The sequence below is a fragment of the Giraffa tippelskirchi genome, chromosome X (assembly GCF_054371585.1).
Source record: "Giraffa tippelskirchi isolate mGirTip1 chromosome X, T2T-mGirTip1v1.2.pri, whole genome shotgun sequence".
In the NCBI taxonomy this organism is placed as follows: domain Eukaryota; kingdom Metazoa; phylum Chordata; class Mammalia; order Artiodactyla; family Giraffidae; genus Giraffa; species Giraffa tippelskirchi.
In genome coordinates this window covers 55,950,617-55,977,778 of record NC_137289.1, presented here as the reverse complement: position 1 = coordinate 55,977,778, position 27,162 = coordinate 55,950,617, and the positions used below count along the sequence as shown (strand labels likewise).

General features: G+C 39.7%; 1 protein-coding gene across 3 annotated transcripts; it reads right to left on the bottom strand.

The window, feature by feature from the left end:
* Positions 1-27,162, bottom strand: LOC145536863 (melanoma antigen preferentially expressed in tumors-like). 3 transcript variants are annotated; one of them, XM_081567032.1, is made up of 4 exons: positions 26,948-27,145; positions 4,090-4,389; positions 3,051-3,653; positions 1-2,227 (listed from the first exon to the last, which is right to left on the bottom strand). In XM_081567032.1, the coding sequence occupies exons 2-4, from the start codon at positions 4,377-4,379 to the stop codon at positions 2,107-2,109; spliced, it is 1,014 nt and encodes a 337-aa protein (XP_081423158.1). In that variant the 5' UTR covers positions 4,380-4,389; positions 26,948-27,145; the 3' UTR covers positions 1-2,106. The 3 variants fall into 3 exon arrangements, 2 of the variants coding, with proteins under 2 accessions (XP_081423158.1, XP_081423159.1); XM_081567033.1 differs by having other exon boundaries at positions 4,090-4,392; positions 26,948-27,092; XR_014076062.1 differs by lacking the exon at positions 3,051-3,653 and having other exon boundaries at positions 26,948-27,162.

The window sequence follows — 27,162 nt, the reverse complement described above, 5'->3', positions numbered from 1 at the left end:
GGAACAAGTTGTTAGCTATTTTTAATAATTATGTATTAATTTTTATATTTTCTCAAGACTTTGAAATGGTTTATCATTTCAACATGTTGGAAAAATAACTAAATTTTTTTTACTGAGTTTTAAAAATTGTTTTATCACTTCAACATGCAAACAATGAACACATTATTAATTACTGTTACATTTTTCTTTCTTACTAAGTTTTTAAAATGCAATCTGTTTTCATTTCAACAAGGAAACACGATACACAAACTACTAACTATTTTTCTATTCTTTTTTTGTTACCAAATTTTTGACATTTTCTGTTACCCTTTCAACATATAAACACTAGGAACAATCTATTAATTAACAGTATTTTCTCTCAGTGAGTGTTGAAATGCCTTATTTTATCACATTGACTTGTAAACATAGGAGCAGGTAATTATTTTAACATTTTCCTTACTAATGCTTTGAAATACAATGCTATCATTTTAACATATAACAATATAAAGAATTTACATTCTCTTATCTTTACTGTTTTTGAAATGCAGTATGTTATCAGTTCAACATGGAAACAGTATACATAAATGATTGATCAGTTATTCTACATCCTTTGTTTCTTATTAACTCTTGGATACACAGTGTGCATCTAGCACTTAGAGTACATCACATTTGAGAACAGCCAAATTTCTAGACCGCAGTATTCACATATGTTTAGTGTGCACCATACTGAACAGTGCAACTCTAGTGGAATAGCAGACAGAATGAATACATACGGAACAATGTGTACCATGAAGCAACTGTACATGGTACATTAAGACAAAGAAACATCAGAATGAATCTACTTAAATGGGGAAATAAGAAAGAACAGAAAACCTATCTGAGCAGGCAACATTCAAGCCATGATGTGAGGACTGAGCAGCTATCCAACAGGACAAAAGAGGCCAATATCATTTGAGCCAATCATGTAAGGGAAAATGTTAAAAAAAAAGGGGGGGAGGGTTATGGGGGATAAATAAGTTCTCAAATGCTCTAGGGAAAACAGACAAACTAGTAAATGATAGGAGTATCTACACTTCGAGTGAGATCAGGGACTTTATTTTTTCTTTAGCATGTGGAAAATTTCCTAAATCATAACCGATGCTTGGTGAACGTGTGTGGAATAGCCAGTAACAAAGCCGGGCTTCTGAGACCTGAAAATTGAGGCAGTAACATGCTGATGAATATGCCACTAGGTAGTGGGCATAGTCTGTTTCTTTTTACCTGCATATGCTTCCTGATAAACAACCTGAGCGAATCAGAAACAGAGGGAAATCTGCAGGTACCTAGAGGGTAAAATTCCTGAACAACTACCACCTCTAGGAAGAGTTTCAACAGACCTGAATTGTGTCAAGTGCCCATAAATGGATCAATGGACCAATCAGTGTGGAGAAGGAAATGATGTGATGTATAATGCCTCAGTCAGCATATATCACATAGGCATAACTTGGTTAGTAACGAGAAGAAGATGTAGAGGGTAGTGGGCAAGAGACCCAGAGGACGTTTCAAATTCCTCTATTTCCTTTTAAAGGTTTCTCTTTTATAGAGGTCAGTTACATATCCAACATTCCTAAACCCCAGTTTCCTGGAACAGTAGAACTTTGTATATGTATCTCTACAAACTTGGGCTTCAGGCAAAACAATGAACCCTTAACAGCCACGTATCAGTGATGAAACAACTCCTTATACAGTGGAAATTACTCAGAATAAGTGACCCATTTCACGTGATCCTGGTGTAACATGTGAAGCATCGCCTTGACCTGGGCCTGAACTTCGGCAAGTTTCTGTCGGTTCAAGCTGCAAAGAAAATTCCAATCCTGGTAACAATGGACAGGAATGGGATACATCACCTGCCTCAGCCTTGGCAAGGATGTCAAGTGCTGCAGGAGGCTCTTGAGCACAGGCATCGTAATGGGGTTGAAGGCAAATTTAAAGACGCGGACGTGGGTACATTGGTTCAGGGTTGGGATGATGGCCGAGAGAATAGAATCAGTCATCATACAATTATTTATCTCCAGATGTTGCAGGGTGCCTGAGACCTTCTCCAGCAGAACCTGGAAGGGCTCATAAGCTTCTGAAAAGATTTGATTGTTATTGAGTCTCAATACTCTTGAGCCGGGTGGCCTGAGAGCTCTGGGACAGGGAAGTGACATCTCTGATAGAAAGGCCACAGAACGAGAGACACAATGTATCCACATGAGGTGGCAGGACTCTAAAGAGAGGAAAAGTAAGTTTATTTCAGAAGAATGACAGCAAAGTGCCCCAAATTACAGGAATATATTCCTCTAGAATAAACTGCTTATACTAGGTTCCAAAAGGTCGTTATCAATGTGGACTTGAGGATCAGACATTATAAATTTGTGACCCGGAGAAAGTTACTTTACCACTCTGAGGAACAGGGTTTTAACCTTGAAAATGCGCACAGCAGTAATTATTATTCATGGTTACAAGAAGGATTAAGTGAAAAAAATCACATGCACTTAGTATATACAAAATAATAAGTGCTGGATCTGGTTGACTTATTTGGTGAGGATGGGTCCAGGAAAGCAGGCAACTGAGGGTTTCCTTTATGTACTTCCCAGATGGCAAGCTCTACATTCAAGGGTCTAAGCCTTCAGGAAAATACAGGAGCAAAATTATCTGGCAGTGTTAACTCTTGTGACCCATCCACAGGCATGTGCATTAGAGCTACAACTTAATGTTTCTCTCTGAGTGCCTCCCCTTCCTCTCTAGAGAGCTATAAATCCAGGAGCAGAAGAACTGAGTGTTTTTCAGAAATCTATGTACAGACGTGTTCTAAATGTCTGCCTGTGGTCACTGAGTAAATGAGTGAGCAGAGCTTCCTTCACTAACCTCATCTGTCCCTCACCATAAGGTACCCCATTTTCCCCCAGCTAGATTCAAACACCCAGCAATGCCTATGCTGAGGTGGAAGGAGAAATAGGTTACTAGCAGCATAGGAAGATGCAAGAATGGGCCCTTCTGTCTTAACAATGAGGTTTTCAGGGAACGCAGATTGCTCCCAACCTCCTCACCTGAGTAGTTTGTGTAGTTGATCTTTGAGGCAAAAGAAAGACAACCTGAGCTCCTGGAGGTTTTCCAGCTGCCCAAGCCAGATGAGAATAGACCTGAAATTCCTTCCCTTATAAGACCCAAAGCTGAGGTTAGACAAACTAAGGCTGTGCAGGTGGATTTTTCCAGAAAAACGGGTCATGATCTCACTCAGATAAGCTTGATCCGTTTCCAGACGATCAATGCACCCCAGATGCAGAATCTGAAGGATCCGTCTGTTGGCAGACATTCTATTGATTTGCAAATCTCTGCAGCAGAGGTGCAAGTACCCAGAGCTCTGCTCAACTTTATTACAGAGGAAAGTGAGAAACTGCTGTGTTCTCAAGGTATTATTGAGGGAAATGTCCACTAGTAATACCATGGTTTCCTGAGCTGACTCAACCTCACACCTGGAATTACCAATCCCAAGGCACCTGGCACTATGCTGAGTGTTTTCTAAGTTAAGGACGGCGTGCTGAGAGGATATGCATGATTGTAAACAGAAAGGGAAGGCGATCCTGACATGAGAGCATGTTGTCTTATACTTTGAGTTGTGCCTTAAATCTAGGATCCTCAGTTTGTGGCCCCTGTAAGGAAAGAAGACAGGACACATGAGATGTGGTTGATGGGAAGATAACCCAGCAAGATCAATGATGGGAAACAGGGAGAGAACAACTGAATCCTGGTTATCACTTCATCACCATTCACCAGGAAGTTCCTTCCACACAAACTGAGCGTCTTTCATCCTTTCCCCACACTTCCTTCACCTCTGGTCATGCCTGGTCACCTCTGGTCTGTCTCAATGCCCATGTCCCACTTCTATGTAATCACACTCAAATGCATACATAGTACCCTCAATCACCTCTATTCTTTAATCAACTCTATAAGACAAGGAAATACTCAATGTGACCCCAACTGTTGAACTCACTGGCTAGTGTTCGGAGAAGGTTAGATACTCCCCTGCCGCAGGCTACAGCATACCCTCCTGCTGACTCCCTATAAATCTTCTGGTCGTAAACTTACCTCAAGGATGAGTTCTGGGCTGGGGGGATTGGCAGACCATCAATCATGGCTTCCAAGATGTCATAGTTTGACTCTTGTGGCTTCAGTGACCCAAGATGAAGACAGTGAAAAGGCCACACCCTCACCATTGCCTTTAGGATCTTCTTATGCCCACCAAAGAAGGCAGCGTTGAACAATGGAACAAAAAGATCTCTTGGGATTTCCTCCAGAGCATGCATCACTGCAGGCTCACTACTCAGCAGACTCTTTGCAGCAAGCTCGAGGAGTGTGGCTGTGGTCTTTTGGTCCATCTTCACAAACCTGCTTCAGAGTGGAGAATATTAGAAGTTCTGAGAAGAAATATATAGTCTCTTGTCTGTTTCCGGGGATAGCTATGGACAAAATGCTTATTGAGTAAGTATATGGGTGAATTATATGGCCAACTTAAGTGACCTCTCCTCTGGGAATAGAATGAAAATAGACTTGCGAGTGTATTTAATTAAATATATGCACACATAATGCAGATTTACATAAGATAAAATGCCATTAGAGGTCATAGGTAAGTTGGCAGAAGCCGATCTTGACCATCCTCAATTTATTTCGTCCCCAAAAGATACAAACCAATAAGAAGGAAAATGTGCATCAGCATAAAACCCTCATAATTTCTTTAAAATTGCAAAAACTACTACAATATTGTAAAGTAATTAGCCCCCAACTAAAATAAATAAATTTATTAAAAAAAATAAAATGGAGAATGCCAAAAATTCAAAATAATTGTCAATAAAACAAAAATCATGAAATCTCAGCATGATTATTCATACTCCCATGACTAGGCTTTGTGGTAAGAAGAAAGACAGACATAGAAATCTTCCAAGAGTTAGAGAAGAAGGAAGATGGGAAAGGGCTTAAAGCAGATCTAAAAATACAGTAGAATGACTAAGCACAGAATAAATCTAAAAATACTAAAAAGGTGTCCTACAATATGAGAGCATGGACTACAGGGGAGGAATTCCTAATAGGAATTCTTTAAGGGTCATGGATTTATTAAAAGTGCAGTTTGTGAAAGATACAGCTTTTAGGGAAGAATAAGGCAATGAAGAAGGGAGAAGCCTCAGTTGGCACTTGGGTAATGATGGGAAAAATAAACAGAAGGGAAAATTAAGGCTCTTTCAATACATAAGAAAACCACATATCAGAGTACTCATGACTTCTCCCTGAATCGCCAAAAGAAACAAAATGAAAGGCTGTCATAAAGATTTTATATTCAAATAAAGAAGCTACTAGAGTAGAGATCAGTCTTCAGACTGGCCCCCTAACCCAGATGAAGCCCACTGCTGGATTTGGTATATAGAGTTTGATTGGAACAAAGCCACGATCTATCATTTATGTATTGTCTCTGAATAGTTTGGCACTGCAGTTGCGAAGTTGAGCAGAGTGACAGCAACACTGTGACCCGGAAACTTACAATATTCCCTACACGTCTCTTTACAGAATATTTGGCAAGTAATCTTCTAAAAGAAGAACTCAGATTGTGTTCCAACAGGTAATGAGGAGGAAAAATTCACCAAACTATGTCAAGGTGAGTATTTTACATGTAATACTAAAATGAACATGGAGGAAAGGGGAGAAGACTAATGCACAGAAGTTTTACGTTGTGAAAAAACAGAAAATGTGCAAGTAAAAATGAGAGAAGGGAGAAGAGTATAAGAAAATAGAACAACCTTTATATCATAATGCAATAGGGGAGTGTTAAATGATACTGGAGGAAAAAATGCATAGACTAGAGAATAAAGTGTTAAAGAAATACGTGGTTCAGAATGAGTTTTAACAATGCATTAAACATGATGATTAGGGATACCAAAGGAGCATTTCATGCAAAGATGGGCTCAATAAAGGACAGAATGGTATGGACCTAACAGAAGCAGAAAATATTAAGAAGAGGTGGCAAGAATACACAGAAGAAGTGTAGAAAAAATATCTTCATGACCCAGATAATCACGATGGTGTGATCACTCACCTAGAGCCAGACATCCTGGAATGTGAAGTCAAGTGGGCCTTAGGAATCAGCACTACGAACAAAGCTAGTGGAGGTGATGGAATTCCAGTTGAGCTATTTCAAATCCTGAAAGATGATGCTGTGAAAGTGCTGCACTCAATATGCCAGTAAGTTTGGAAAACTCAGCAGTGGCCATGGGGTTGGAAAATGTCAGTTTTCATGCAATCCCAAAGAAAGCCAATGCCAAAGAATGCTCAAGCTACTGCACAATTGCACTCATCTCACATGCTAATAAAGTAATTCTCAAAATTCTGCAAGCCAGGTTTTGGCAATAAGTGCACCATGAATTTCCAGATGTTGAAGCTGGATTTAGAAAAGGAAGAGGAACCAGAGATCAAATTCCCAACATCCTCTGGATCATCGAAAAAGCAAGAGAGTTCCAGAAAAACATCTATTTCTGCTTTATTAACTATGTCAAAGCCTTTGACTGTGTGGATCACAATAAACCGTGGAAAATTTTGAAAGAGATGGGAATACCAGACCACCTGACCTGCCTCTTGAGAAACCTGTATGCAGGTCATGAAGCAACAGTTAGAACTGGACATGGAACAACAGACTGGTTCCAAATAGGAAAGTAGTACCTCAAGGCTGTATATTGTCACCCTACTTCTTTAACTTATATGCAGAGTACATCAGAGAAACACTGGGCTGGGGGAAGCAAAGCTGGAATCAAGATTGCCAGCAGAAATATCAATAACCTCAGATATGCAGATGACACCACCCTTATGGCAGAAAGTGAAGCAGAGCTAAAGAGTGTCTTGATGAAAGTGAATGATCAGAGGGAAAAATTTGGCTTAAACCTCAACATTCAGAAAACTAAGATCATGGCATCTAGTCCCATCACTTCATGGCAAATAGATGGGGAAACAGTGGAAACAGTGTCAGACTTTATTTTTCTGGGCTCCAAAATCACTGCAGATGGTGATTGCAGCCATGAAATTAAAAGACCCCTGATACTTTGAAGGCAAGTTATGACCGACTTAGACAGCATATTGAAAAGCAGAGACATTACTTTGTCAACAAAAGTCTATCTGGTGAAGGCTACGGTTTTTCTAGTGGTCATGTATGCATGTGACAGTTGGAGTATAAAGAAAGCTGAGCGCAGAAGAATTGATGCTTTTGAACTGTGGTGTTGGACAAGACGTTTGAGAGTCCCTTGGACTGCCAGGAGATCCAACCAGTCCATCCTAAGGGAAATCAGCCCTGAATATTCATTGGAAGGACTGATGCTGAAGCTGAAACTCCAATATTTGGCCACATGATGTGAAGAGCTGACTCATTTGAAAAGACCCTGATGCTGGGCAAGATTGAAGGCAAGAGGAGAAGGCGACAACAGAGGATGAGATGGTTGGATGGCATCACCGACACAATGGACATGGGTTTGGGTGGACTCCGGGAGTTGGTGATAGATAGGAAGGCCTGCAGTGCTGTGGTTCGTGAGGTCACAAAGAGTCGGACATGACCGATCGACTGAACTGACTGAAACATGTCTTAATCATAAAACGTGAACATGTCTTAATCATAAAAGCAAAAACTCACAGTGAAGATATAATCCTTACAAATATTTATGCACCAGGAGTACTGCAAACTCCTTCAATGAGGTGGATGAAACTGGAGCCTATTATACAGAGTGAAGTAAGCCAGAAAGAAAAACACCAATACAGTATACTAATACATATATATGGTATAGTTAATCGGTAAAGATAACCCTGTATGTGAGACATCAAAAGAGACACAAATAAATAGAACAGTATTATGGACTCTATGAGAGAGGGCGAGGGTGGGATGATATGGGAGAATGGCACCGAAGCATGTAAATTATCATGGGTGAGGCAAATCGCCAGTCCAGGATCGCTGCATGATATAGGGCGCTGGGGGCTGTTGCGCCAGGATGACCCAGAGGGATGGGATGGGGAGGGAGGTGCGAGGGGGCTTCTGGAGGGGGAGAACATGTACACCCATGGTGGATCCATTTCAATGCATGGCAAAACAAATACAATATTGTAAAGTTAAAAAATAAACTAATTAAAAAGAAAAAGTAAATAGGGAAGCATATGTAGATAAAATAACAGTAATAAGAGAAAACAATAACAATAGAAGATTTAATACATCAAACTCAGTCTACGGCTGATCATATTGTATGAGACTAGAGAACAGGGTGGTCCCGAGGTGGCAGAGGAATAGGATGGGGAAACCAGCCTCTCCTCCACAAATTCATCAAAAGATCATTTGCATGTTGAGCAACTCCCAAAAAGCAACTTCTGAGCACTGGTGGAGGACACAAGGCACCCAGAAATGTAGCCCAATCTCTTCGATAGGAGGTGGACAACATACAAAAGAAGAAAAGAGAGACAAAAGATTTAGGGACAGAGACCTGTCCTGGGGAGGGAGTGGTGAAGAAGAAGAATTTTCCACACAGTAGGAAACCCTCTCACAGGCATGCCTGTGGGGAGTTTTTGAATCTCAGAGGGGAACATAACCAGGAGAGAAAAAAAACATAGAATACCCGTACCTAACTGCAACAACACGGGGAGATGGAGAAGTTCACAGATGCTTGCATCCGCCACCAGCAAGAGGGCCTGGGCAGGGAGGCGCGGGCTGCATCATCGGTCCTTAGGGTAAGAACTGGGCCTGAATGCCCTGAGGACAATCTGAGGGACCTAATGTGAGACAGCAACCCAAACCATGGGATCGCCGGAGAGACCAAAAAAAAAAAAAACCCTTTCCCATGAAAGGCTCTAATGCCGCACAGTGACCCCTGGCACACTCACAGAAGAAATGATTGTGCAAATATTAAAGGAGAGGAAGCCAGCTATTGTATAGGGCCCTCCATCCCCGGAGACAGAGAGGTAGGTTTGTGACACCCAGGGCCAGAAGGCAAGGAGCTGCTGCAGTCTCGGCCCCAGAGACCACATCTTCCACCAAACAGTGAGCAGGCTCCCAGTAGCTAACCATGTATTCCAGGGATCCTGGATGGTTCACACCTGCCACGTATGTCACAGCCTGAGATCAGCTCCTGAGAGGAGACACGTGGCACACCTGGGGCTGTGCTCTTGCAGCACACCAGGGCAATCAAGTGGCTGTAACCATTGGGGTGCATAAGACGCACGACCCACCTGGGACAGTGCACTAGCCAAGCACCTGGTCGCCTGAGCTGCTTGGACATGGGAAGGGCACAAAACACACAGCCCATCTGGGTCTGTGCACCTGTGCAGCACCCAAGAACCTGAGTGGGAAGTGCATGAAATGCAGGGCGCACTTGGGACAGTGCCCTTGCAGAGCACTCTGGAGCCTGAGCAGTGTGGACCCAGAAAGTACACGCCACCTTGGGCTGGGGCCAAACCACTGTGGTCCATCCACTGTGATCACTCCCCACACGTGCCAGTGGTATATGTTTGCAGTGTCCCTCTCTCCCCACAACACAAATCAATAAGTGAGCCTAAATCAGTGGCCACATTCACTCCCTCTTGTCAGGGTAGAAATTAGACACTGAAGCGATCTGCAAACAGAGGATGCCAAAATAAACAGAGAAGGGGGAACTGCTCTGGAAGTGACAGGTGCAACAGATTAAAACACTGCAGCTAATGCTGAGACTGTGAATAGACCTTGAGAACAAGTATAAGCTGAAACAAGGGATCATCTGACACTGAAGTGACCCCACACTGCCCATAGTAGCTCCAGACATATTCCTTGATATAATTTCAGTATTATCACTTTTTAACTTTTTTAAAAATTTCAAAACTTTTTTATTCTTTGAACTTTCATTTGATAGCCTACAATTACCTTTAAAAACACTTTTTTAAACAAATAGCATATATATATTTTTTATTTTTGTGATTGATTTTGCATTTATTTTTATATTGTAGTTTTGAGAGTCTAACCCCTATTCGACGTTTTTAAAATATTATATCTGATATTTGTTATCAATTTTGTACCTTTAAGAATCAAATCTTTAGTATCCATTTTCACTTAGGGATTTTATAACCGGCTTATCTTCTCTCCCCATTTTTCACTCTCCATTTTCTCCTCCAGGCTACCTCTATCTCCTTCCTCCCTCTTCTCTTCTCTACATAACTCTGTGAATCTCTCTGGGTGTTCTGAGCTGTGGAGAGCACCTAGGGATTTCATTAATGGCTGATTGCCCTCACCACTTTGGTCACCCTCTTTTCTCCTCCTGGACCCCTCTTGCTCCTTCCTTCCTCTTCTCTTCTCTACATAACTATCTGAATCTCTCTGGGTGTTCCCGGCTGTGGAGAAATGTTTCACCATTAACCTAGGGGTTTCATCTTCTGTGATGTATAGATGAAGAAGTCTTTAGCCACTGTAAGAGTCAGACCAAAAGCCACATGCAGGACCTTTCACTCCAGAACGTTAGACTATATGAGAGCTCCGGACTCCAGGGAACATTAATAGACAAGAGCTCACCCAAAAGTCTCCATATCTGCACTGAAACCAAGATCCACCAAAAAGACAACAAGTTCCAGTGCAAGACACACCATGCTAATTCCCCAGCAAAACAGCAACAGACCCTGAACATTAAAGAGGGGTACCTAAAGCCATGCCAAAGCCATAAACATGCCAAAACTCACTCCTGGACACTTCACTGCACTCCAGAGAGAAGAGATCCAGCTATGCCCACCAGAACACAGACACAAGCTCCCCAAACCAGGAGACCTTGACAAGTCACTGGTCCAACCCCACCCACAGGGAGCAGACTCCAAAATTATAAGGAACCATGAACTTCCATCCTGAAGAAAGGGCACCCGGAAGACAACAATCTAAACAAAATGAAAAGGTAGAGAAATATTCAGCAGGTGAAGGAACATGACAAAAACCCACCAAACCAAACCAAAGAGGGGGACATAGGGAGTATACCTGAAAAAGAATTCAGAATAATCAGAGTAAAGATGATCCAAAATCTTGAAAACAAAATGGAGTTACAGATAAATAGACTAGAGTCAAGGATAGAAAAGACCCAAGAAATGTTTAAAAAGGACCTGCAAGAAATAAAGAAGAGTCAATCAATCGTGAACAATGCCATACCTGCAACTAAAAGCACTCTGAAGGAAACCAACGGTAGAATGACTGAGGCACAAGAGAAGTGAGGTGGTAAATAGAATGGTGGAAATAATAGAAGCAGAGAAAGTCTTAGACAAAATTCAACACGTGATTATGATAGAAAACTTCTCCAGAAAGCAGGCATAGAGGGAACATACCTCAACATAATAAAACTCATATACAACAAACCCACAGCGAACATTATCCTCAGTGGTGAAAAATTGAAAGCATTGCCCCTAATGTCAGGAACAAGACAAAGGTGTCCACTCTCACTACTACGATTCACATAATTTTGGAAGTCCTAGCCACAGAAATCAGAGAATAAAAAGAAATAAAAGGAATCCAGATTGGAAAAGAAGAGGTAAAACTCTCACTGTATGCCGATGATGTGATCCTCCACACAGAAAACCCTAAATAACCACCAGAAAATTACTAGAGCTAATCGATGGTAATAGTAAAGTTGCAGGATATAAAATTAATACACAGAAATCCCTTGCATTCCTATACAATAACAATGAAGAAATAGAAAGAGAAATTAAGGAGACAATCCCATTAACCATCGCAATGAAAATAATAAAATATTAGGAATAATTTTACCTAAAGAAACAAAAGACCTATATATAGTAAATGCTAAAACACTGAGGAACGAAATCAAAGATGACACAAATAGATGGAGAAATATACCACGTTCGTGGATCGGAAGAATCAATATAGTGAAAATGAGTACACTATCCAAGGCAATCTATAGATTCAATGCAAACCCTATCAAGCTACCAAAGGTTTTCACAGAACTAGGACAAATAATTTCAAAAAATGTATGGAAACACAAAAAACCTCCAATCTGGGAAAGAGGAATTGAAGTGGAGGAAACAACCTTCCTGACTTCAGACTATACTCCAAAGCGAAAGTCATCAAGACAGTATGGGACTGGCACAAAGACAGAAATATAGATCAGTGGAACAAAACAGAAAGCCCAGAAATAAACCTGTGCACCTATGGACACCCTATCTTTGACAAAAGAGGCAAAAATATACAATGGAGAAAATAGCATCTCTTTAACAAGTGGTGCTGGGGAAAATGGTCAACCACCTGTAAACGAATGAAACTAGAACACCTTCTAACACCATACACAAAAATAAACTCAAAATAGATTAAAGATCTAAATGTATGGCAGGAAACTAAAAACTCTTAGAGGAAAACATAGATTAGAACACTCTCTGATGTAAATCACAGCAAGATCCTCCTGGACACAACTCCCAGAGTAATGGGAATAAAAACAAAAGTGAACAAAGGGGGCCTAATGAAACTTAAAAGCTTTTGCACAGGGAGCAGTCTCTCAGAGCTATCTGAGATGCTGCCTCCTGGGCTGACCTTCCTCCCCCCTCTCTATGTATCTCTGTGAATCACTCTGAGGGTTCCAAACTGTGGAAAGCACAGATTGAAGTGCTTACTGGCTAGATTTCTCTCTCCACATTTGAATTCCCCTCTTCCCCTCCTGGTCACCTCAACCCCCCCCCACCTCATCTCTCCATGTAACTCAGTGAACCTTTCTGGGTATCCCTCACTGTGGAGAATCTTTTCACCATTAACCTAAAAGTTTTATTATTGAGGCTGTATGGAAGGAGAAGTCTTGAGGCTACTGCAAGAATAAGACTGAAAGCCAGGGGAAACATTAATTAATAAGAGACCATCCAATAGCCTCCATAAATACACTGAAACCAAGCTCCACCCAAGAGCCAATAAGTTCCAGAGCAAGACATACCACGCAAATTCTCCAGCAACGCAGGAACATAGACCTGAGCATCAATATACAGGCTGCCCAGAGGCACACCAAATCCATAGACATCTCAAAAATTAATACTGGTCACTCCATTGCACTCTAGAGAGCAGAAATCCAGCTCCACCCACCAGAACACCGACACAAGCTCCCCCAACCAGGAAGCCTTGACAAGCCACCTGTCCAACCCCAACCGCAGTGAGGAACCTCCACAACAAAGAGGAACTTCATACTACCAGAATACAGAAGGGCCACGCCTAACACAGCAATCTAAACAAGATGAAAAGGCAGAGAAATACTCAGCAAGTAAAGGAAAATGAGAAATGCCCACAAAGCCAAACAAAAGAGGAGGAGATAGGGAATCTATCTGAAAAAGAATTTAGAATAATGATAATAAAAATGATCCAAAATCTTGAAAGCAAAATGGAGTTACAGATAAATAGCCTGGAGACAAAGATTGAGAAGATGCAAGAAATGTTTATCAAGGACTTAGAAGAAATAAAAAGGAGTCAATATAGAATGAATAATGAAATAAAGGAGATAAAAGACACTCTGGAGGGAACCAACAGTAGAATAACGGAGGCAGAAGATAGGATTAGTTAGGTAGAAGATAGAATGATGGAAATAAACGAAGCAGAGAGGAAAAAAGAAAAAAGAATCAAAAGAAATGAGGAAAACCTCAGGGACCTCTGGGACAATATGAAACGCCCCAACATTCGAATCATAGGAGTCCCAGAAGAAGAAGATAAAAGGAAAGGCCATGAAAAAATACTCGAGGAGATAATAGTTGAGAATTTCCCTAAATTGAGGAAAGAAATAGTCACAGAAGTCCAAGAAACCCAGAGAGTTCCAAACAGGATAAACCCAAGGCGAAACACCCCAAGACACATATTAATCAAATTAACAAAGATCAAACACAAAGAACAAATATTAAAAGCAGCAAGGGAACTAATGCATATATATGGAATTTGAAAGATGGTAACAATAACCCTATATGTGAGACAGAATAAGAGACACAGATGCATGGAACAATTTTATGGACTCTGAGGGAGAAGGTGAGGGTGGGACGTTCTGGGAGAATAGCATTGAAACATGTATATTATCATATGTGAAACAGAACACCATTCCATGTTCGATGCATGTGACAAGGGCTCAGGGCCGGGGCAATGGGATGATCCAGAAGGATGGGATGGGGAGGGAGGTGGGTGGGGGGTCCAGGAAGGGGAACACATGTAAACCCATGGCTGATTCATGTCAATGTATGGCAAAAACTATTACAATATTGTAAAGTAATTAGCCCCCAACTAAAATAAATAAATTTATAAAAAAAAATAAAATAAAATAAAAGCAGCAAGGGAAAAACAACAAATAACACACAAGGGGATCCCCATAAGGATAACAGCTGATCTTTCAATAGAAACCCTTCAGGCTAGAAGGGAATGGCAGGACATACTTAAAGTAATGAAAGAGAATAATCTACAACCCAGATTACTGTACCCAGCAAGGATCTCATTCAGATATGAAGGAGAATTCAAAAGCTTTACAGACAAGCAAGAGCTGAGGGAATTCAGCACCACCAAACCAGCTCTCCAGCAAATGCTAAAGGATCTTCTCTAAACAGGAAACATAGAAAGGATGTTTCAACACGAACTCAAAACAACAAAGTAAATGGCAACGGGATCATACTTATCAATAATTACCTTAAATGTACATGGGTTGAATGCCCCAACCAAAAGACAAAGGCTTGCTGAATGGATACAAAAACAAGACCCCTATATATGCTGTCTACAAGAGACCCACCTCAAAACTAGGGACACACACAGGCTGAAAGTGAAACGATGGAAAAACATATTCCATGCAAACGGAGACCAAAAGAAAGCAGGAGTCGCAATACTCATTTCAGATAAAATAGGCTTTAAAATAAAGGATGTGAAAAGGGACAAAGAAGGACACTACATAAAGATCAAAGGATCAATTCAAGAAGAAGACGTAACAATCATAAATATATATGCACCCAACATAGGAGCACCACAATATATAAGGCAAATACTAACAAGTATGAAAGGGGAAATTAACAATAACACAATAATAGTGGGAGACTTTAATACTCCACTCACGCATATGGATAGATCAACTAAACAGAAAATTAACAAGGAAACACAAACTTCAAATGATACAATAGACAAATTAGATTTAATTGATATTTACAGGAGTTTCCACCCCAAAACAATCAATTTTACCTTTTTCTCAAGTGCACATGGAACTTTCTCCAGGATAGATCACATCCTGGGCCATAAATCTAGCCTTAGTAAATTCAAAAAAATTGAAATCATCCCAGCCATCTTCTCTGACCACAATGCAGTAAGATTAGACCTCAATTACAGGAAAAAAATATTAAAAGTTCCAACATATGGAGGCTAAACAACATGCTTCTGAATAACCAACAAATCACAGAAGAAATCAAAAAAGAAATAAAATTATGCATAGAAACGAATGAAAATGAAAACACAACAACCCAAAACCTATGGGACACTGTAAAAGCAATACTAAGGGGAAGGTTCATAGCAATACAGGCGTACCTCAAGAAACAAGAAAAAAATCAAATAAATCAACTAACTCTACACCTAAAGCAACTAGAGAAGGAAGAAATGAAAAACCCCAGGGTCAGTAGAAGGAAAGAAATCTTAAAAATTAGGGCAGAAATAAATGCAAAAGAAACAAAAGATACCACAGCAAAAATCAACAAAACTAAAAGCTGGTTTTTCGAGAAGATAAACAAAATTGACAAGCCATTAGCCAGACTCATCAAGAAACAAAGGGAGAAGAATCAGATCAACAAAATTAGAAATGAAAATGGAGAGATCACAACAGACTCCACAGAAATACAAAGGATCATAAGAGACTACTACCAACAGCTATATGCCAATAAAATGGACAACTTGGAAGAAATGGACAAATTCTTAGAAAAGTATAACTTTCCAAAACTGAACCATGAAGAAATAGAAGATCTTAACAGACCCATCACAAGCACGGAAATCGAAACTGTAATCAGAAATCTTCCAGCAAACAAAAGCCCAGGACCAGATGGCTTCACAGCGGAATTCTACCAAAAATTTAGAGAAGAGCTAACACCTATCCTACTCAAACTCTTCCAGAAAATTGCAGAAGATGGTAAACTTCCAAACTCATTCTATGAGGCCACCATCACCCTAATTCCAAAACCAGACAAAGATGTCACAAAAAAGGAAAACTACAGGCCAATATCACTGATGAACATAGATGCAAAAATCCTTAATAAAATTCTAGCAATCAGAATCCAACATCATATTAAAAAGATCATACATCATGACCAAATGGGCTTTATCCCAGGAATGCAAGGTTTTTTTAACATCCGCAAATCAATCAATGTAATACACCACATTAACAAATTGAAAGAAAAAAACCATATGGTTATCTCAATAGATGCAGAAAAAGCCTTTGACAAAATTCAGCATCCATTTATGATTAAAACCCTCCAGAAAGCAGGAATAGAAGGAACATATCTCAGCATAATAAAAGCTATATATGACAAACCCACAGCAAACATTATCCTCAATGGTGAAAAATTGAAAGCACTTCCCCTAAAGTCAGGAACAAGGCAAGGATGCCCACTTTCACCACTACTATTCAACATAGTTTTGGAAGTCTTGGCCACAGCAATCAGAGCTGAAAAAGAAATAAAAGGAATACAGATAGGAAAAGAAGAAGTAAAACTCTCACTGTTTGCAGATGACATGATCCTCTACATAGAAAACCCTAAAGACTCTACTAGAAAATTACTAGAGTTGATCAATGAATATAGTAAAGTTGCAGGATATAAAATTAACACACAGAAATCCCTTGCATTCCTATACTCCAATATTGAGAAAACAGAAAGAGAAATTAAGGAAACAATACCATTCACCATTGCAACAAAAAGAATAAAATACTTAGGAATATATCTACCTAAAGAAACAAAAGACTTATATATAGAAAACTATAAAACACTGATGAAAGAAATCAAAGAGGACACAAACAGATGGAGAAATATACCGTGTTCATGGATTGGAAGAATTAATATAGTGAAAATGAGTATACTACCCAAAGCAATCTATAGATTCAATGCAATCCCTATCAAGCTACCAATGGTATTTTTCACAGAACTTGAACAAATCATCTCACAATTTGTATGGAAATATAAGAAACCTCGAATAGCCAAAGCAATCTTGAGGAAGAAGAATGGAACTGGAGGAATCAACCTGCCTGACTTCAGGCTCTACTACAAAGCCACAGTCATCAAGACAGTATGGTATGGCACAAAGATAGAAATATAGATCAATGGAACAAAATAGAAAGCCCAGAGATAAACCCACGCACCTATGGACACCTTATCTTCGACAAAGGAGGCAAGAATATACAATGGAAAAAAGACAATCTCCTTAACAAGTGGTGCTGGGAAAACTGGTCAACCACTTGTAAAAGAATGAAACTAGAACACTTCCTAACACCGTACACAAAAATAAACTCAAAATGGATTAAAGATCTAAACGTAAGACCAGAAACAATAAAACTCCTAGAGGAAAACATAGGCAAAACACTCTCCGACACAAATCACAGCAGGATCCTCCATGACCCACCTCCCAGAATATTGGAAATAAAAGCAAAAATAAACAAATGGGACCTAATTAAAATTAAAAGCTTTTGCACAACAAAGGAAACTATAAACAAGGTGAAAAGACAGCCTTCAGAATGGGAGAAAATAATAGCAAATGAAGCAACAGACAAACAATTAATCTCAAAAATATACAAGCAACTTCTGCAGCTGAATTCCCGAAAAATAAACGACCCAATCAAAAAATGGGCCAAAGAACTAAACAGACATTTCTCCAAAGAAGACATACAGATGGCTAACAAACACATGAAAAGATGCTCAACATCACTCATTATTAGAGAAATGCAAATCAAAACCACAATGAGGTATCATTTCACACCAGTCAGAATGGCTGCTATCCAAAAGTCTACAAGCAATAAATGCTGGAGAGGGTGTGGAGAAAAGGGAACCCTCTTACACTGTTGGTGGGAATGCAAACTAGTACAGCCACTATGGAGAACAGTGTGGAGATTCCTTAAAAAACTGGGAATAGAACTGCCATATGACCCAGCAATCCCACTGCTGGGCATATACACCGAGGAAACCAGAATTGAAAGAGACGCGTGTACCCCAATGTTCATCGCAGCACTGTTTACAATAGCCAGGACATGGAAGCAACCTAGATGTCCATCAGCAGACGAATGGATAAGGAAGCTGTGGTACATATACACAATGGAATATTACTCAGCCATTAAAAAAAATACATTTGAATCGGTTCTACTGAGATGGATGAAACTGGAGCCCATTATACAGAGTGAAGTAAGCCAGAAAGAAAAACAACAATACAGTATACTAATGCATATATATGGAATTTGAAAGATGGTAACGATAACCCTATATGCGAGACAGAATAAGAGACACAGATGCATGGAACAATTTTATGGACTCTGAGGGAGAAGGTGAGGGTGGGACGTTCTGGGAGAATAGCATTGAAACATGTATATTATCATATGTGAAACAGAACACCATTCCATGTTCGATGCATGTGACAAGGACTCAGGGCTGGGGCAATGGGATGATCCAGAAGGATGGGATGGGGAGGGAGGTGGGTGGGGGGTCCAGGAAGGGGAACACATGTAAACCCATGGCTGATTCATGTCAATGTATGGCAAAAACTATTAAAATATTGTAAAGTAATTAGCCCCCAACTAAAATAAATAAATTTATAAAAAAAAAAAAAAAAAAGCTTTTCCACAAAAAGGAAACTAAAGCAAGGTGAAAAGGCAGCCTTCAGAATGGGAAAACATCACAGGAAATGAAGCAACTGACAAAGAATTAATCCCCAAAATGCACAAGCAGCTCATGCAGCTCAGTACCGGAAATATAAACGACCCAATCAAAAAGTGGGCTGAAGAGCTAAATAGACATCTCTCCATGGAAGGCATACAGATAGCTACCAAACACATGAAAAGCTCAACATCACTCATCAGAGAAATGCAAAGCAAAACCACAATGAGGTGCCATCTTACGCTGGTCAGAATGGCTGCTATCCAAATGGCTACAAACAATAAATACTGTAGAGGGTGTGGAGAAAATGGAATCCTCTTACACTGTTGGTGGGAATGGAAACTAGTACATCCACTATGGAGAACACTGTGGGGATTCCTTAAAAAACTGGAAATAGAACTGTCCTTCGACCGAGCAATCCCACTGCTGGGCATGCAGACCAAGGAAAACAGAATTGAAAGAGACACATGTACATGTACCCTAGTGTTCATTGCAGCAGTGTTTACAACAGCTAGGACACAGAAACAACCTAGATGTCCATTGGCGGACGAATGGATAAGGAAGTGGTGGTACATGTACACAATGGACTATTACTCAGCTATAAGAAAGAACACATTTGAGCCAGTTCCAACGAGATGGATGAAACTGGAGCCTATTACATAGAGTGAAGTGAGTCAGACAGAGAAACACCAATACAGTGTATAGACGCATATATATGGAATTTAGAAAGATGGTAACGACAACCCTATATGCAAGACAGCTGAGAGGGACTGATGTAAAGAACAGACTTTTGGACTGTGTGGGAGAAGGTGAGGGTGGGATGATTTGAGAGAATAGCACTGAAACATGTATATTACCATATGTGAAACGGATGACCAGCGCAAGTTCGATGCATGAAGCAGGGCACTCAAAGCCAGTGCTCTGGGACAACTCAGAGGGATAGGGTGGGATGGGAACTGGGAGGGGGGTTCAGGACTGGGGGACTATGTAGACCCATGGCTGATTCCTGTTGATGTATGGCAATAGCCACCACAATACTGTAAACTAATCAGCCTCCAATTAAGACAAACAAATTTACAACAACAACAAAAAAAGACTAGAGAATATACACCTGTTAGTGATGGATTGTAATGATCTCACAGAGATGATATCATTAATTTCTATAAAGTAGAAATGTTACAAGCAATCTTTTCTAATCCCAATGCAACAATAGTTCATAACAAAAACTGAAACAGAAAGGCTTTTCCACCTGAAAATTTTTTCACTTTTCTTTAAAAGTTCTGAGTTCAAGAAATACAAAGTCAAGTTATAAAGAATGACGATGAAAAACTATATATCAGAATGTATGGGAGACATTTATAGCAGTGATCTGAGTCAACTTCACCGCCATAAACCCATTTATGTGTAAAAATAAAGGAATGAAGATAAATGACTTAAAGTCTGGCCTCAGAAAATTGAAAAGAAAACCTAGGAATAAAAGAACAACTAAATAAAACAAAAGATAAAAGCAGAAATGAATGAGGCACAAAATTGAATAACAAATTGAAATCCTGTTTTTCAAAGCAGACAAGCCATAAGCTGGCTTGATGAAGGAAGGAAGATGACAGAGAAAGACAAAGTAATACGTAAAAAAGATGAAATAATTATTGAATCTTAAAACCTGAGGGATTATTTGTCAACCTATATTTGTATCAACTTGAAAATCTACATGAAATAGGTAATTTCCTAGATAAATACAGACTACCAAAAGTCTGACTCTAGTGTTAGAGAGTTTAAATCAGCCAATTTTCACAGAAGAAATGGATAAAGTTATTACAAGAATTACCCCCACGAAGCACCTTGCTCAGATGTATTTATTGGTGAATTCTAGTAAACTATCAAAGATCAAATAGTACCAAAGCTTTATGACTTGTGTAAGAACATTCGAAAGGAAGAAAACTTCCCTAACTTCTTTTAGGAAGCAAGTAGGATACTAACACATACACATAGATACCAAAACTCTAAATAGAATATTAGCAAACGGCCAACAATACATTTAGAAAGTAATATACTGTGACAAAGTGGGATTTATTCCATTAATACAAGCCTGGCACTATATTAGGAATTTCACGGATATCATTCACCACGGTAACATATTTAAAGACAAAGACCCTGATGTTGAGAAAGATTGAAGGCAAAATTGTAGGGGGCAGCAGAGAATGAAATGGTTAGATAGCATCACTGACTCCATACACATGAATCTGAGCAAACTCTGGGAGATAGGGGAGGACAGAGGAGCCTCAGTTGCAAAGAGTCAGACATGACACAGCAACTGAACAACAATAATCATATGACTATCACCATAGATGCCAAACCAATCTTTGGGAAACTTCAATAGGCATTCATGTTAAAAAAGAGAAAACTCAAGAAATAGGAATCAGGGATGCATTATGACATGATAAAAGCTATATAAGAAGCTCCTCATGCAAGTACTTTATTTATATAAGTACTTTATACTAGAGGTTTTCCAATAAGGTCAGGAATAACTGAAGTATGCCTACTACATCACTCCTGTTCAGTCTTCAACAGCAAGCACTAGTCAGTTGACTAGAGAAACCAAAAAGATTTTTAAGAATGGAAAAGGAGAGGTAAAGCCACCTCTATGTGCAGGTGATATCATAGCACACCTGAACAGTCTTATAGAAACCATGACAAATTAACTAAAACAAAGAGAATTCAGCAAGGTAGTAGGATATAAAGTTACATACAAAAATTATTAGTCTTTGTTTCTACACACACACACACACACACACACACACACAGAGCTGGAGGACACTTTAGCAGAGAAAATCCCATATACAATAGCGATAACAAAGAGTAAATGTATAGAAATCAACTTAACGAGAGCATCTATACAAGGATAATTTGTAAACACTTTCGAACAACATAGAAGGAAACTTGAATAAGTAGAAAGATTTTGAATGACCTTAGATAAATTAACTCAGTATTAAAAAGATATTCATTCCCTCTAAAGTTATGTATACATTGAATATAATCTCAAAAATATCAGTGAACATTTTTACCAGTTAGGGCAATGGATAATTTAGTTCATATTTTTTAAAAAACATGCAAGAATAGCCAGGATATAAGTAAAATGGAAAACCTATGAGTGAATAGTAATCATATCAGACATAAAAGCACACTATAAAGCCCCAAATTTATACCAGTGGGGTACCAGTACAGGAATAGACTAATAGGCCAGTGGCATCGAATAAAAAACTCAGAATAACACCAGTTATAGTTGGGGATTTTAGTATATGGTCTGAAGGCATGTAAAATCACTGAGGCAAAGATGAACATTTAATAAATGATGCTGCAATAACATTAAAAACATTAGTGTAGATCCATCATCTCCCATCCACAAAAATAAACTGTAAATGGGTTTAGGAATCGAAACAAGAAAATGAAACCAGAACAAAATCTTGAAATTATGGCCGAATTCTTCTTCAATATCAGCATTGGGAAAGGCTTTCTAACTCTGACTGAAATTTCCAGAGGTGGTTAAAGGAAAGAACATTCTATGTGACTAAAAATGATTTTTTCATGTAAGGCAAGTGAAAGTTAAAGTGGCTCAGCCATGTATGACTTTTTGGCACTATGACTCTTAGGGACTCCATGGAATTCTCCAGGCCAGAATACTGGAGTGGGTAGCCATTCCCTTCTCCAGGAGATCCTCCCAACCCAGGGATTGATCCAAGGTCTCCTGCTTTGCAGGCAGATTCTTTACCAGCTGAGCCAGCAGGGAAATCCAAGAATACTGGAGTGGGTAGCCTATCTGTGCTCCAGAGGATCTTCCCGACCCAGGAATTGAACCGGAGTATCCTGGCTTGCAGGCGGATCCTTCAGCAGCTGAGCTAAATTAAAAGGCATTGGAGAAACTGGGATAAATTATTTGCAGGATGTCCCACAGACAAATGAATAATAGTCCAAGTATACACAGAGAAGTCAAGTACTGCAGGGCAAAGGGCTAATATTTCCTCAGAAATATGGGAAAAGTTATGAATAGAGAATTCGCAATATATATATAATGTGTCACATCCTCATAATTACACAGATACATACTAAAACAAGGGCTTTCCTGGTGGCTCAGTGGTAAAGAATTCACCTGGCATGCAGGAGATGCAAGAGACTCGGGTTCAATCCCTGGGTGGGGCAGATCCCCTGGAGAAGGTAATGGCAACTCACTCCAGTATTCCTGCCTAGAGAATCCCATGGACAGAGGAGCCTGGCAGGCTACAGTCCATGGGGTTACAAGAGTCAGACACAACTGAGAAAGTAAACCACCACCATACTAAAACAACATGGAGATATCATTTCAAACCTACAATGACAATAAAGGTCACAAAGATAGAGAAACACATTCTGATAGTGAGGCAGTGAGGAAAGAATCCCAGTGGCCAGCGGTACAACTCTTCTGGAGAGAAATTTGGAAATACCTAACATAACTACAGATGCATTTAACATTTGGCCCAACAATCCTACTGCTAGTAATAAAACTTGAAGAGATATTTCTACCAACACAAAAACACGTGTACCCAGGGTTATTCACTGCACCATTGTTCGTATTAATAATTACAAAATGTTGGAAACAACTGAAATGCCCCTATAGAAGCCAGTGTAATCCAATGTAGCTGTAAAAAAGAATGAAGGAGTACAGAATAAGGAGTTGTTTTTTAATGGAATGCTGTTTATTGCAAAAGGAAAAGTGCAAAAAAGCTTTAGAAAATGCTATCTTTCATTTAATAAACAATGGAACATAAGACAACCCATATGTATCTGTTCATTTGTGTAGAGTAAATACAGGGAAGATTCAACCAGATAACCAGATTGGTTATCTACAGGGGGACTGTTTGAAAGAAATGGGGAATGGGAAGGCTGTAGAAGGCATGGGGAAAGAATCATACTCCTACAGCATGTGTTTTTGTGTAGCCCTGAGTTTGAATCACAGTAGTGTTTCACATATCCCAAGATTAAGTGAAAAATTAAAATGAACTAGGATATGCAGGGAGAGGGCAAGCTCAAATTAGAAACACCAACAAATTAACCTAAATAGATTGCAAATGAATGCCTTAACCACAAGAGAAGGGGTGAGGAAGAAAATATCTAAGCTAAGCAACTTGGGGGAACAGTACTTTGATTGCATCCTCTGAGGCTTAAGATATAAAGAAGTGTACACAAACACAAGTCATCAGACCCGCTGCTAACAGGTGTGTTTTGTCTTCAGTCACTAAGTTGTGTCCAACATTTTGCGACCCCCAGCTCTGTAGCACCAGGTCTCCCCACCCTTCACTATCTCCTGGAGTTTGCTCAAATTCATGTCCATTAGGTCGGCCATACTATCTAACCATTTGGTAGCATTTCTGCAACTACATCGTGTATAATCAGGTGTGAACAAATAAGTAAATACTGAAGATAAGGAGAGCCAGGTGAGACAAAGAAGTTACAAATAGGGCTAGAGTGGATTGTTGATATATCGCATAAACCATCACAATATTGTAAACTCATTATCCTCCAATTAAAAGTAATTAATTAATTTAAAAAAAAGAAGTATCAGTGTGATCTCCTGGCTTTCACTATCTACAGAAATAGCTAGAGAAATTCCAATGTATTTGGAAGTGTAAGCATATACAGAAAATGTATTTCCTTCACTTAGGAATGGAGAAGGAGGACCTAGCTGCAAGGAAACGCCAGTAGCAATTAACACGCAGGGAGATATCAGTTACTAAATGTCATTTTCCAAGTAAAGGAAACATGGGTTTTGGCAGAAGTGTTCTGATTGCAGGGTCATGGTGGGGAAAGAAAAACACGAGATGAACAGGAATATCTTATAACACCAGCAGGGAAGTACACAAAAAAGAACCAGGTCATGCTAAAAGAACACAAACCCCACAAGAAGGAGTTCCTAATCACCAAAGCTGGAAAAAGGCAAGAAACTAAATAATGATATAATTTGATTATAAGTCACAATATAATGAAGCTATTCACAATTCAATATTGACATAAAGAATTTGATTACTTGATTTGATAATTAGAAAGGCATTCTATAAAACTTTATAATTTGAAAATTTATAAAATTATGAGGGGAAAAAAGACAGCTCTACAGAATTCCAATGAACAAATATGATAGGAATAGGACATAGAAAGTCACCTTTTAGTCATATTTGTTGTAGGCAAAATCAACAGATGAATTGTAAAAGCGGTGAATGAAAGTCTGAGAAGAATCCTATCCCTCTTTTTGGCTCCCAGCAAGAACTCCCCTAGCCCCAAAGCAGCCTTATCACAGGAACTAGCCACAGTGTCTGCTTGCCCCTGACTATCAGGTTTCAGTTCCCCACCAGCCCACAGAAGTATTCAAACAAGCTAATCACATCTTTCCTTGGGAACCAAGGGTCACCTCCTCGTCTTGTTACCACAGATTGCCTCCCACAGCCCTGCTTGTTCATTCTCTTCCAGAGCATGACTCCCCTGAGGCTCGACCTGGCCAGTAGTGTCCTCTGCCCTCAGGCGGTGAGGGCAGTGAGTGACATTACTGAGAAGCTGTTGCGGGTAGCACTTGTCCAGTGTGTATGTTCAGCAGTCACCCCCAGATCCCTATGGTAGAAATCACTCCATCACCATTAGAATGAAGGAGAGGAAATAAAACAGGTATTATCGCCAAAAATGTGTAACTTTCATTTAATCCTAAGAAAACACCAACAAACCCAAATTGACAGACATTCTATAAAACACCCCACCAGTATCTCCAAAACTGTCACCGTTGGGAAAGACCCAGAAAGCTTGAGGAATTCTCGGCCTGGAGGAGACTAAAGAGAAATGATGGCCAAATATGGTATGCTGGGATGCTGGGACAGAAAAAGGAGATCACTGCGATAAATGGTAGACTTCAAATAAAGTATGTAAATTAGTTAATAGTGCTGCATCGATATTAATTTCCAATTTTCATAATTTTTCTATGCCTATGTAAGATGTTAACATTATGGAAATCTGGACGAAGGCTTTCTATACTGTTTTTTGCAAACATTTTTCGGGTCTATAAAGTTATTTCCAAAAAATTTTTTTAAAAAAATCACTCACTGCTGAAAGGAACCATAATGATATCTGTGTGATAAATTGATTCAGTCTTGTCTGACTCTTTGCCACACTATGGACTGAAATCTACCAGGTTCTTCTGTCCATTGGATTATCCAGGCAAAAATACTGGAGTGGGTTGCCATGTCCTCCTCCACGGGATCTTCCCGACCCAGGGATCAAAGGCAAGTCTCTCATGTTTCCTACATTGGCAGGTGGCATCTTTACCAGCTGAGCCACAGGGGAAGCCCCACGGTTATACTATAAATCTCACTTTTTAGTAATAGTTTAACCAACTGAAATACGGTTAGGAGGAGGGATATAAAGATGGATAAATGTTCGTGCCTCGTGACCCATTAACAAACTATTTCAAAGTGGTTTGAAAGTGAGTGTTAGTTTCTCAGTCATGTCTGACTCTTTGCGCTTCCATGGACTGTAGCCTGCCAGGCTCCTCTGTCCATGGGATTCTCCAGGCAAGTATACTGGAGTGAAAAATAAAAAAAAAGAATACTGAGGTGGGTTGTTGTGACCTCCTCCAGGGGATTGTCCTGACCCAGGGATCGAACCTGGACTCTGTATGTATATATATACACACAGAGACACATATGCGTGTATATACACCCACACATATATACAAACATGCATCTCAACATTTAGAATTTAAAGTTTGGCATATCACTATGAACCACAGAAATAATTCGATGCAAAGAAATACAATATTTTAAAGGAACGCAACACGATCGAGGGATTTTATTTTGTTTTTTTTGGATCGAGGGATTTTAAAGAGAGCAAGAAATGATTAGTCACAAAATTGAAGCTAATCACAGGTAAGGAAAGAGGGTTGTACAGAGGGTGGACAGGAGAGTTGGCCGGTGAGCAATTCAATCGATCGCCTTTCTTATTAATCCCCAAGCTTTGGTCCTAGGTAATTTCATTTATATCAGTAGAGACGTAGTTTATACAAAAAAATACTGTTGAGATGTACCTGACTGGAAGAAGAGTCGGAAAATAGTTGAGACGTCCAAGACCCCAGCAGTGGCAGCGCGTTCCTCCCTCTCCTCAGGTCGCCGCCAACAAGCCGCAGTGCTGGAGGCAGCTGGCGGCTTAACGGTTTCCGCCGCAAGCTAACCTCGCTAGAAGAGCACGTGATTGGTGTAGTTCCGGTCAGGTGCCACCCACTCACTCAGTCAGTTAGGTCCC